At 44.9% G+C, this 12,003-nt stretch overlaps 1 protein-coding gene across 2 annotated transcripts in view; it reads right to left on the bottom strand.

Moving 5' to 3' along the window:
• Positions 1–10,983: 10,983 nt before the first annotated feature.
• Positions 10,984–12,003, bottom strand: part of CD4 (CD4 molecule) — a 109,881-nt gene continuing 108,861 nt past the window's right edge. For both annotated transcript variants that reach the window (XM_078651533.1, XM_078651534.1), the window contains one exon: positions 10,984–11,250. In XM_078651533.1, coding sequence (XP_078507659.1) covers positions 11,223–11,250 — 28 coding nt within the window. In that variant the 3' untranslated portion in view covers positions 10,984–11,222. The remainder of the gene's footprint in view (positions 11,251–12,003) is intronic.

The raw sequence follows: 12,003 nt of genomic DNA on the forward strand, positions 1-12,003 counted from the left end.
GTCAGCATATGATGTAAGATCAAAACCATGTGCCCGAATTACTGGAGCCAATGAGCTAACGTAAACGTTAAATAACGTAGGGCTCAAAGACGAGCCCTGAGGAACTCCGCAGGGCAGGATGAAGGGTTTTGACTCATAGTCTCCTAAGGCCACACTCTGGACTCTGCCGGACAGGAAGGCTTTAAGTATGTCAAGAGCTTTCCCTTGTACTCCGCAGGCCTTCAGACTGTCAAGTAGGATCCCATGGTGGACCGTATCGAAGGCCGCGGAGAGGTCCAGCAGCACCAGGGCAGCCCTCCCTCCCGCATCGGTCACCGCTCTGATCTCATCAGTTGTTTTAATGAGGGCGGATTCCGTGCTATGGTAAGGTCTAAAACCATGTTGAGAGGGGTCCAGAGATTGAGTGGCAGCCAGGAAGGAGCTTAGTTGAGTGTTCAGCGCCTTTTCTATTAATTTAGATGGTAAAGGGAGCCTTGCTATTGGGCGATAGTTATTTGGGTCCCTGATATCCAGGTTAGGTTTTTTTAGTAGGGGCAGAATTGAGGCATGTTTCCAGCACGCTGGGAAGCCTCCTGTCGCAAGCATTTTGTTAAAAACGGTCACCAGCGATGAAACTATCGGATCTGGGGCCATTTTTATCACAGCCACCGGGCAAGGGTCTGACGGAGCACCTGATTTTGCCGCTAACAATAGCCGCCTAATTTCTTCACCATTTACTGGCGAAAAAGAATCCAGATTTTGTCCTAAGGATGACTGCATAACGTTTTCTGAAGAGACCGCCTGGCTATTCAACCTCTCCTGACTAGAGAAGGCTTTAAAAATCGTCTCCACCTTACCTAGAAAGAATCTGGCAAGATCTTCACATAATTCAGAACTTGCGGAAATGGCCGCGGGAACCGGGTCAGCCAAAGCTGCCACCGTAGTAAACAGTTCCTTCGCAGAGTTCTTAGCCAAGTTTATGCGATTGGTATAGTACTCTTGTTTTGCCTTCCCCACCGTTTGTTTATATGTTAGGAGACTTTGTTTAAGAAGCATTCTGTCACTTTCCCTGTATTCCTTCCGCCAAGCCCTTTCCAGTTTTTTACATTCCAACTTGTGATTTCTTAATTCCTCCGAAAACCACGGCGCTGAGGGCTGGGCTCTGGCCAGGAGGCGTATTTTGGGTGGGGCGAGGATATTGCAGGCTTTACAAATGATCCTTGTAGATCTCACCTGGGCACATCAACCCTGATTCACAACTTTGCAAGATCTCCCGCTAGTTCCACACGAGAAGCTCCCCAACAGGAGGGACCTTGTCACTGAGGACAATGAACATATCAGACATTCAGACCCCAAGATGTTCAAGCTAACGATCTGGCACACGAGGTCTTAAAATTTGGTACCTAAACATGCCAACAGAATGTATGGACATTCTCAAACAAGCATGCAGACCCACAACTGGGGCTTGCTATGCTTTGAAATGGAAAGGTTTTGTCTATTATGGCCATCCATAACAAATAAATCCCCTCAAAGCCACAGTACAGGATATTATTTATTTGCTTCATTTTCAAAAATCCAATTTAGCACATACTTTTATAAGATTGCATCTTGCTGCCATAGCTGCCTAGCTACAAAATAGAATGCATCTATCTCTCTTCAGGATTCCAGTCATTAAACCATTCATGGAAGGACTTAAATGAGTTATTCCACCTTGTGTTCCTCCAGCACCCTCTTGGAACTTAAATATTGTACTTTCAAGGCTCATGGGTCCTCCTTCTGAGCGTTTGCATTCATGCCCTCTTCAATTTCTATCATGGAAAGTGGCATTTTTGGGTGCCATCACCTCCCTCAGGCGTGTTAGTGAGCTTCAGGCGTTAACCTGAGAAGAACGTTTCTTTCAAATAAATAAAGACAAACTGGTTCTTCGTACTAATCCTAAATTCCTACCAAAGTAGTTTCCCAGTTTCTCCTCAATCAGTAAGAGCTACCTGTTTTTTTGTCCCCTATCTCTAATTCTGTTTCAGAAAGAGATCTTCACACTTTGAATGTTGAAAGAGAGCTCATGTTCTACATAGACGGAACTAATATTTTCAGAAGAACAAAACACCTATTTGTCGTTTTTTCCTCTACCTCATCAATGCAACTGTGGCTCAATGGTTAGAGCGGCAGACCCTGATGCAGAGGTCTAGCCCGGGACCAGGGTTCGATTCCCCGCCTCGGCGGGTCTTGGGCTTAAAATTCCACGGACCTGATCATTCTCGCCTCGGTGCCTATTCCAATCATGGGTCCCACTCTGCAACTCTGAGCAATAGCTTGCTTAATCTCCACAACGGCCCCCACAACGCTAAGGATGCCTGGCCTCCACCTTGGGGGTGCCCAGGAGTGGACACCTCACAGGGAAAGCCAGGATGGGTTCCACAGCGGTATTCGTACAAGCGCCTTGAGACCCTTGCGGGTGAGTAGTGCGCTATACAAGTATCAATTTACATTTTTTACATTTAACCCTATACCCAAATCAGGTATAGGTAAAAGCATTAAAACTTGATACATTAAAGCAAAAACTTTACTTGTAACTCCTAGAGCACATTCCACTCAGAAACAAAGGAGCAACTGTGCCCTTTTAGAAAATATTCCAATAGCTGACATTTGTAAAGCAGCTACATGGTCTACACCACACACATTTACTAAACACTATTGTATGGACATTTTAGCACATCAATAAGCCAATATAGGTCCGGAAGTGCTATGGAAGTCTTTTTCAAACTACTGCAACCTCCACACGCTAGCCACCACTTCTAAGAAGGCACTGCTTTACATTCTATGCAGAGCATGTGTATCTACAGCCAAACATGTAATCAAATGGATTATGTTACTTACCCTGAATTCAGCTGTTTGTGGCATGTAGTGCTGTAGATTCACATGTGCCCTCCCTCCTCCCGGACGCTTGTGGCCGTTGCAGTTATGTTTTCACACATATATTCACATATTAGCATGGGCATCTCTACTTTGTATGCATGCATTACACTCCTTTCTCACCCTCCTGCGGGAAAACAGTCTAACAAAGGAGTCGATGCCCATGCGCAGTATCACCGAGAGGAGGAGTCACTCTACCTCGTGACACGAAACAATTCTTCAAAGAAAAACAACTTGTACAACTCTGAACCCAACACTAGATGACAATAGTATGCAGAGCATGTGAATCTACAGCACTACATGCCAAGAACATGTGGGTAAGTTGTTTCTCACAATTGATTCTGGTGCTGGAAAGCCCAATTAAAAAAATCACAACAGCTGCTGTGGGTAATCCTGTATCCCTCAGAACCAGAGTGCAACCGTCAATACAAACAAGAAGTCTTCTTATGGACCTATTTTAACATTATAACAATTTCCCAGCTTGTAGTCCAAAGGGGGCAATCAAAAGCTTTGTTTATAAATATTCATTGACAACATATATTTGAGGCTTGCCAAATAAAGACATAGATAGAAGATACGGTGCAGGTAAACCATGAGGGTTTTCAAAGGATAACCAAAGGTTATTGTAGATACAAGTGTCCATTCCTGCGCATGATGATTGAGGCAGGTAAATTGTGACAATGTGACACTAGTCAATGAAGTGTCAACTTGAGTTACTAAATACTTGTCCGCTTTGAGCTTCAGTGAAGAGACAATGGTGTAGATCCTAATTTTTAATCACTGTATAAGAAGCAAAAGCCTAATGTCCAAAATCGTTAAATTCTCCGATCTTTCGACCCAAAAGGCAGGTTATATCTAAATCTTGGTCTTCATTAGGACAGAGAACAAAGGATGCACCCTCCAGCTAGTGAACATGGATGCCACTGAGACTATAAAAAGAGAAAAATACTATCAATGGGATATATTATATTATTAATGGAATGTATTGCTGTACGGTTTATGTATAGGGACCACTACGGTCATGGGCCGCTTACCAGAGGATTAACAGTAGCAGTTCTAACCCAGTTAAGAACCAGACAGAATGAAGGTGCTTCTGTAGGGATTCTACTGCTAGTTCTCTCTGCAGTCTTCAACACAGTCATAACTTGCTGATCAAATAGGCAGTATCGCCTGCCAACCGTGCGTAATATTTCAACTCAGTATGTTGAAAATAAGTCAAGGTTTAAATGATCCCTGGACCATCTACAAAAATTTTAGTGAACAATGTTGTCCAAAGAGATTAGGCATATGTTAGAAAAGTAAATATGATTGACGTATGTTGCTCGATTGTAACATTTATAAGAAGTGTGACAATGTTATGTCTGAAATAGAGTCAATATATAGAAAATATATATAGGAGTCCCGTATCTGCAAAAAGACAAAAATGCGAACTTGGCTATCAAACTTACTAATGAACATACGTACTCAACCGTCAAGCGATTCGTAAGACAGCAGAATGAATATAGAATAAATCAAATGACTATCCAATAGGCCCAAAAATGGTTGAAAATGCGATCAAGAGGACGGATAATGAACCTACTTGGTGCTCGAGTTAATGTGATATGGAGCGAGCTGCACAAAGCGTGGGCAGTTCATTTATACAGAATGAGGCAGGTGAGTATGTTGGTATGCACTCTTACACTCCCTAAACCTGTGCCAAAAAGAAAAAAATGATAATGTTGAAAAAGAAAATGGAGAAAATGGGACAGGACTCTAATGTCTGTGTTAAATTCAGTGCAAATTGTAGGTATGAAACATAAGCTATATGTGATGTATCTAAAGGAAAATAGGCATGGATGAAATACTATCCCAAGGTTGGGGACAAATCGTTTGAATGCGAACTATACAACATGCACAAAGTTGAAATTAATTACTGCAAAAGATACCGAAGTCTTGACCATAGAGGCGCTGCAGTTTAGTTATGCGGATAGGTACATAGAACTGAACCATAACGAGTGCCCTACCCTTCCTATTCAGTCCGATATTAATGGAGTCCATTAGATTGTGGAGATATTACTGCTGAATGGATTGTGTGAATCTTTATTAATGACAATCCACCTCAAGATCTCTGGTTCATAATTTGGCTTGAAGTGTCCCACAAGATTGTACTTGAAGCGTTCCACAAGCGGCGTCCAATCATTTCACTTCTAATGCTGCTCTACAATGCTGCAGTATTCTTGCCTTCACTTATGTTTGGTTTGACCTAGATGCAACAGTCCACAAGAGCGAATGATTACATACACAGCATTCATGCTGTTACAATTAGTTTGGTCCTTTACCTCAAATTAGTTGTCTCTGTATTTAAAGCATTTTGATTGAATGCATGAATCACATTCCTTGCATTTACCACATTCATAGTGTCTTAATATAGGTGGAAAGCTCCACATAGAGTGAATCGTGGGTTACTCATGTATAGGTAACATGAATCTGACCGTGCAATCCCTGACGTGTCTACCTCTTGAATGCAAAAAAAAGTTTATCGTAACTTTAAGTTGATCCTGTTCTAAATTCAAGTGACTGTTCATTACTTTTTTTAATTGCATTACTCTTGTTTCAATATGTTGTTACAAATACCACCTAGTTATCATTTCCTTTATGTTCCTTGGGGTGAAGCAATACTCCCTTTGGAAGTACCAAACCCTCTTCTTTGCTATTCTGAGTAGTATCGTTCAAACAATCTTGAAATCAAAAGATCAGAATTCCCTGAAATAATCAGTTGTGTGTGCACAGTTTGACATAACCTTTAAAAACTGCCCATATGTCGTCTATCTCGTAAACTGCCAGGGTGATGGCTTGAGTAACGTAATAGGGTTTTACTCTATGTAGGATTGCGATAAATGGTGGTGCATATTTTATCCTTATCTACCTTAATGGTTTCATCCAAAAAGTAATTTCAGAAGTGCACTGTGACATGTTCAGCGATCTCTAAACAGTTGTCCAATCATGATGTTACATTCCCTGTCGGATGACTTATTGGGCGTAACGAAGGATTGAGGAAGTATAGGGAAATCAAGGATCACTCCTGTACTCTCCAGAAAAGGTTTAACTTGAGAAGTAAACAACCCCAGTTGAACTGCTTGGATACTGACATCAAAAGGTAATTTAGCAAGTCCACAGCAATTACACCTTGTTTTTGACTTTTAATTAATAGTGCGTGGTTGACTGTATGGAATGCAGAAAGAGAAATCTATCAAAATCACTGCATCAACACTAACCTCTAGACTGATGTTATGGGCTAAAGGAAACTGTGTGGATGGTGGGTCGTTGGTGTAGAGGTTGTGGGGCTTAGTGGGGGGAAGGTGAGTCATAAGTAGAGATGCGGTATTTAGAGGGATTCGTTGGGATGTGAGATGTAGGGTGAGGTGGGGATTGGCAGGAGACAGTGGAGGGAAGAAGATGTGGCTGTGTGGGGAAAGGGGCGGAGGGCAGATTTGGGACTGGTGGGTGGGGTGATGGGTTTGGGGTTAGGGATAGGGCATTGAGGAGGGAGGGGAAGAGACAGTCAAAGATGGAATGATTGTGTTCAGTGGCTTTGGTGAAGATATTTAAATTTTTGTTGATGGTTATGAACAGTTCAGCCGCCAAACCTTTGAGAAGAGGAAATGGAGAATTTGGGTCCATATAGGACGTTGAAGACATTGGTTACGTGTAGGTGCTGTATGAAGTTGGTTCTCCATTTGGCAGGTGTCTTGGAGTGCAAGATGAGATCTGTTATGCGGCCTCCATGTGTTCTACTGTGATGTGTGTCTGTTAGTAGTGTTTCTGGGTGTTCTTTGAGGAGCTTGTGTTTGCATATTTTTAGAGGTATGTATGGAAAGGTTTGGCAGGAACTTAATGCAGAAGGAATTAGGACCATGACTTTCCAAGGGACTGGTGAGTAAGGCCATGGTAGGTTGTGGGAAGCGTGATGGGTCTCTGGAAGGTAGTTGGGTAAGGGGAGTAGAGGATAGGGACAAGGGATTGGGGATTATAAGAGAGTGTATAACTCAGTCAGATCATGCCAATGAGTGTATGGATGTGGGGAAGTGGTGGCGAGGGGTAGTGGCCAGTACCTTTGCAGAATTGAGTGCCAGAGTCAGAGGCGTGATGAGGAGGGGTGTGAGAAAGTGGCTCTATACATACTGGACAATAAGGCAGTACAGTGTGTATAGAGTCCACAAACCCCAAAGGTATAACAGAGGTTAAAGTCAGAACTGACCTTACTCTCCAAAGTGGTAGCTTGGTCGAGCAGTAAGGCTGTACCAGAGGACATTGTAAAGTATTTGTTGTACACACTCAGTCAGCAAAAGGTTTCACACACTCAAGAACTGAACTCCAGGCCAATTGGTGTTATATCCTCAGATATAGTTGTTTTATTTTTAGAACCAACAGTTATAAAAATATACTTTTCGAGGTACGAGTACTCTCATGTAAATACTTTGCAGAGGAGCAATATGTTTGTACACACAATAATTACAGGATAGCTAATAAGCAATACAGTTCTGAAACACACTCTTGCATTGAGCTCAATGGGTTTTTCATAGGAAAGTACAGTTGATTACTTTATGAATTACTTTGGTAGTTCCAGGACTAGATCTCAGATTCAGTCCTGGGGTCTAAGCTGAAACCAGATTAGCAAAAACGTTTTAGTTACTGTGATGAATTTTCCTGAATATAAAGCTGTTTTAAAAGTTCACACTTAGAAACTTTTCAGGGTGATTCTGACAATGTTATTCAATGGGAGGAAATTCAGGTTACAGGTAAAGTACGATCGCGTTACTTTTGTAACCCAGCACTAGTCTCCTAGGGCCAGCACTGGGGGCTTAACTCAAAACAGGTAGGTAATTGCGCTTCAGTATTTCGTACGATTTTTAAAGAATATTTGCAGTTTTCAAAAGTAGACAGAAGAAATTTCATAGAAAAGAAGACAATGGGTTCCTATGGAGAAAATACAGGTTACTAGTAAACCCGCTAGGGATTACTTTTGCGGTTCAGTACTGGGCTGAAAGGTACAGTACGGTCTTCTCTCCTGATCACAGGTGAGTATTTTCGAATTCGGACTTTGGCTGATTTTATAGGAATATTTTCAGTTTTCAAAACTTCACACAAAAAACTTTTGAGTCAAAATGGGTCAATGTTATCCAATGGCAGGTAAGTGAATTGCGGGTTTCCAGGTGAGTACTTGGTTGGTGAAGTTAGGGTTCTGGGCGTAGACTCAGTGGTCCCCCAGGGTCAGGTGAGTACAGTTAGTTCAGTCCCAGCGGCACAGGGGCGGCCGGGTGCAGAGGTAGGTAGGCCCAATGTTATCCACTGAGGGAAAGGGGGCCTTCGGTTGGTGGCCACGCGGCTCTGGGAGCTGGGCTCCTGGTCACTTGCTCTGGGCAAGGGGGGGAAGTAGGATAGGGCAAAGAGGTCACAGCCAGCGGCACTCGGGCGGCTGGATGCATTGTGCGTTTGTGCCGTCAGGCGCACAAAGTTATCCAATGAGGATCTTGAAAAGGGAACAAAGGCTGCAGGCTCGGGAACGGTGACTCTCCAGGGGCAACCAGCACTTCGAGAGGTAAGTTGGGATGATGGAGCACAGGTAGGTACCCCAAAGGGAGGCACAGGGGGCCGCCGGGTGCAGGGGTGTCTTTGGGGGTCGGAAAAGCTTACCCTCGGCTGGTCGCGGTTGGGGTGGCCCCTAGTTCTGAGTCTGCAGGCGTCGGCTGGTTCGTCGAGGGGGGTCTTTGGGCACTGGACGTCGGGTCCCAGTCGCGGGGGGGACGTCTTCGTGGTCTTGGTTCGGGTTGGCCCGGCCCAGGCTCGGTTGGTGCAGAGTGTGCTGGTCCGGAGCTTCCTGGTGAGCACCAGGTGGGGTGTTGCAGCAGAGCCTCTGCTGATAGGAGTCCCAATCTTTGAGAGGGTCAAGGCAGGCAGGTCCTCTGGGTGTCCCAAGGTTGCTGTCCCCGGAGGTTGCCGGTATTAGGCAGGAGCATGTTCCAGGATCAACAGGCCGGTAGGGCTGGGGCCAAGTTAGTTGTTGTTGTCCTGTTGTTAGCAGCTGCGTGGCGGGTCTTCTTCTTCTTGATCTTCTTTCGATATCGGGATCTGAGGAAGGAAGGTTCAGGGAGCCCCTAAATACTAAATTTAGGGGCGTTACAGGTAGGGCAAGGGCAGGGACCAATGTCCCTGGCCTGGGGTGAGGACACCCCCTAGCCTGCTCCTCTCCTGTGGGAGGGGGGCAGGAGCCTAGCTGGGATTGGGCAGGGCTCCCCATCTACAAGATGGCCGGAGCCCGGGGTCATGCTGCACCTCGCCTCCTCCACCTGAGGGGTGGAGTTGGCAAAGGTTGGCACACCCTCCTTCGTGACGTAGTTTTTCCCGCCAGTCTTCCCGCCAGAGTGGGGGTAGAACGGGTGGGGGGTCAGTTGCTGGGTACAGCAAATGGTCTGGAGAAGCTCTCAGAGGCGGCATGCCTTTGAAGCTTCCTCTGTCCATCCTGGGGGAGGAGACCTAGCACCTCGCCCAGGATGTGCATTGTTGCAGGCCCAGGAGAGCGGGGGCTTTACACCCAGGGGTTCAGCAAAATGTCAGCTGTGTGGCAGCCTCTAGAGCCAATTAGCCTAGACGTGGATTGTAGGTTCGGGTTTTGGAGGGCATCTCTAAGATGCCCTCTCGTGCATTTTACATTAAATCCCACACTGGCATCAGTGCAGGTTTAATGTGCTGAGTAGTTTGGTACCAAACTTGTCAGTCTTCAGTGTGGCCATTATGGTGCTGTGGAGTTCGTAATGACAACCTCCCAGCACCATATACTCTTAAATGGAATCACTGCACTTACAGTGCCCAGGAATGGCCCTGGGTACTGTAGGGGCACAGGGCTCATGCGCCTGTGCCCTCACCTCTGGCATAGGGCACCCAGCTAAAGGGGTGACTGAAGTATGTCAGGGCAGTGGGTTCTGTGGGCATGGCACACATGGATGTGTACCATGTCGACTCTTGTTTTAGTTCTGTACTTAGGCACTCAGCCTGCAAAGGCAGTGTGTTGGTGCCAGGGTACAGGGCCCCTGAGGGTGGCACAATAAGTGCTGCAGCCCTCAGGGGTCTGCTCTGGTCACCATGCCCTGGGTACCTAGGGTACCATTTGCTAGGGGCTGACAGGTGGCCAGAGGTGCCAATTGGGTATTTTGTTTCAGGATGGTTTTTCTTTTTAGGGAAGGAACACAGGCCCTGGGTACCTGATTGGCAGGGACCCAGGGCACACTCAGTCAAAGCACATCAGCAGTTCAGAAAAAAGTGGGGGCATACCAAGGCAAGAAAGATGGCACTTTCTCACAAGGGGTCTACAGAACAATCTAGAGTAGAAATGATAGCCTTTCTGGCTCTGATATGTCCAGGTATCAAGCAAGGATGGGTTAGGTTGAACCTCTAAGGATAGGTATAGTTTGTCAACTTGCATGAATATCAAGGATATTAATTAATCCAAAGATTTATAGAAGTGCAACAAATGTCGACTCACTCTCTTTTCTGCTGTATGGAGCTTTTGTTTGATAAAAAGAGTTTTAAAAAACAAAGAACAAAAACCAGAAGGAATGCTGTGCTGGACGTTTCCCCATGGATACCTAATATTGTATAGAATGATTGGGCACACCTGAAAATTTCCCCATGGAATCTGGGGTACACTGCTTCCCAAAAGCAACTGTAACACTGAGCTTGAGACCTGTGTCTTACCACACCATCTTTAAATCCTGATTCAAATCTGACACAAATGTCTCTGAAGTCAGGATGGCCAGCCTCATCCAACATGACACTGCCAAAGCTCTGGGTGAAAGTGAACATTCTCTGTGCTCTCTTGTGCTGGAAATTGGATGGCATTGCCCCCACAATGACAGGAGCACGAAGGGGCAATGCAAACCTTGCACCATGCATGGTATGTCCAATGTCCAGCACTTGTCCAACACCTTGTCTCCCAGGTGAAGCAAACATGGAGAAAATGGCAGTCCTGTCCACACAGAACCACCACTCATACACACAGCATACAATATGCTTACATCATGCTGCATTACTTATATATAATGACGAACAGAGCAGTAATTACTAAACTTCTGTTTTAATCACATATTTTAGACTTGTACTACATAATAGGGAGATATTACAGGTTTCATATTTAATACAATACAAAAAGAAAAAGGTGCCTCTTATAAAAGCTTCCATGGTGCATAGGGTTCTTCAGTGAGCTGTCTGCATCCGGGGCCTGAGAAGGAAGTGAGGTAAGATGAGCAGGTGTCTCCTGTCACTTCCACGTTGGGCCGCGCGCATTGCTGGCGGCTTCAGGGGTTGAGCGGTTTATTCAGCCTGCTGGAAGAAAGAAGTATAAATGCCTTCAGAGTAGCCATGTGGATGTCATGCACACAGAACTGCCCCACCTAAGGGTGCAGCTGTCAAAGGTGCAGTGGCACCGGAGCCCTATGGGTCCCACAGAACCTTACGTATTGCTGTATTTTGCTACCCAAACTGGACTGGGGCTGGGGGGCATTTTTCTTGCTTGCAACATGGCCCATGGCACCCTTACTACGCCATGTTGAAATCTACACATTGTGTAGAAAATGATGGATTATGTAGCAAGTGCAGTAAATCCACCATTATGCAGAAAACACTGCAGCCTCAGAATGACATCATTTCAGTGGCCATGATAATGGTGGCAGATTCAATAGCAAAGGCTGCTTCCTAAATAATTCATTGGGAAAAGTTATGTTTGATCATAGATCTGATCTGTTTATAATGAAAAGTCATGACAAAGGCAGTGAGATACCATGCACAATACCATTCTAATAGCAAAGCCCAGTGTGATGTTTATTGAGACGTTATCTTAGATATTGTGCACAGTGTATCACATGTTTACTGCTCAGAGATGGGCTGGATCTTGTTTTAAATGTGGCGGCCATGTTGGAACTTCAAAACCATGATCCTGTTCCAAGGTGGCCGCCCACTGCTAGGTTTAATTTTGCATATTATTGCTAGCATGAGCCCACAACGTTTAGACGGTAGGTTTTCATTTTTCTATTTTTATTCTTTTAATTCATGTGTCACATACTTACTGAGTGTGTGTGT

Source organism: Lissotriton helveticus, chromosome 7 (genome assembly GCF_964261635.1).
Source record: "Lissotriton helveticus chromosome 7, aLisHel1.1, whole genome shotgun sequence".
NCBI classification, from domain to species: domain Eukaryota; kingdom Metazoa; phylum Chordata; class Amphibia; order Caudata; family Salamandridae; genus Lissotriton; species Lissotriton helveticus.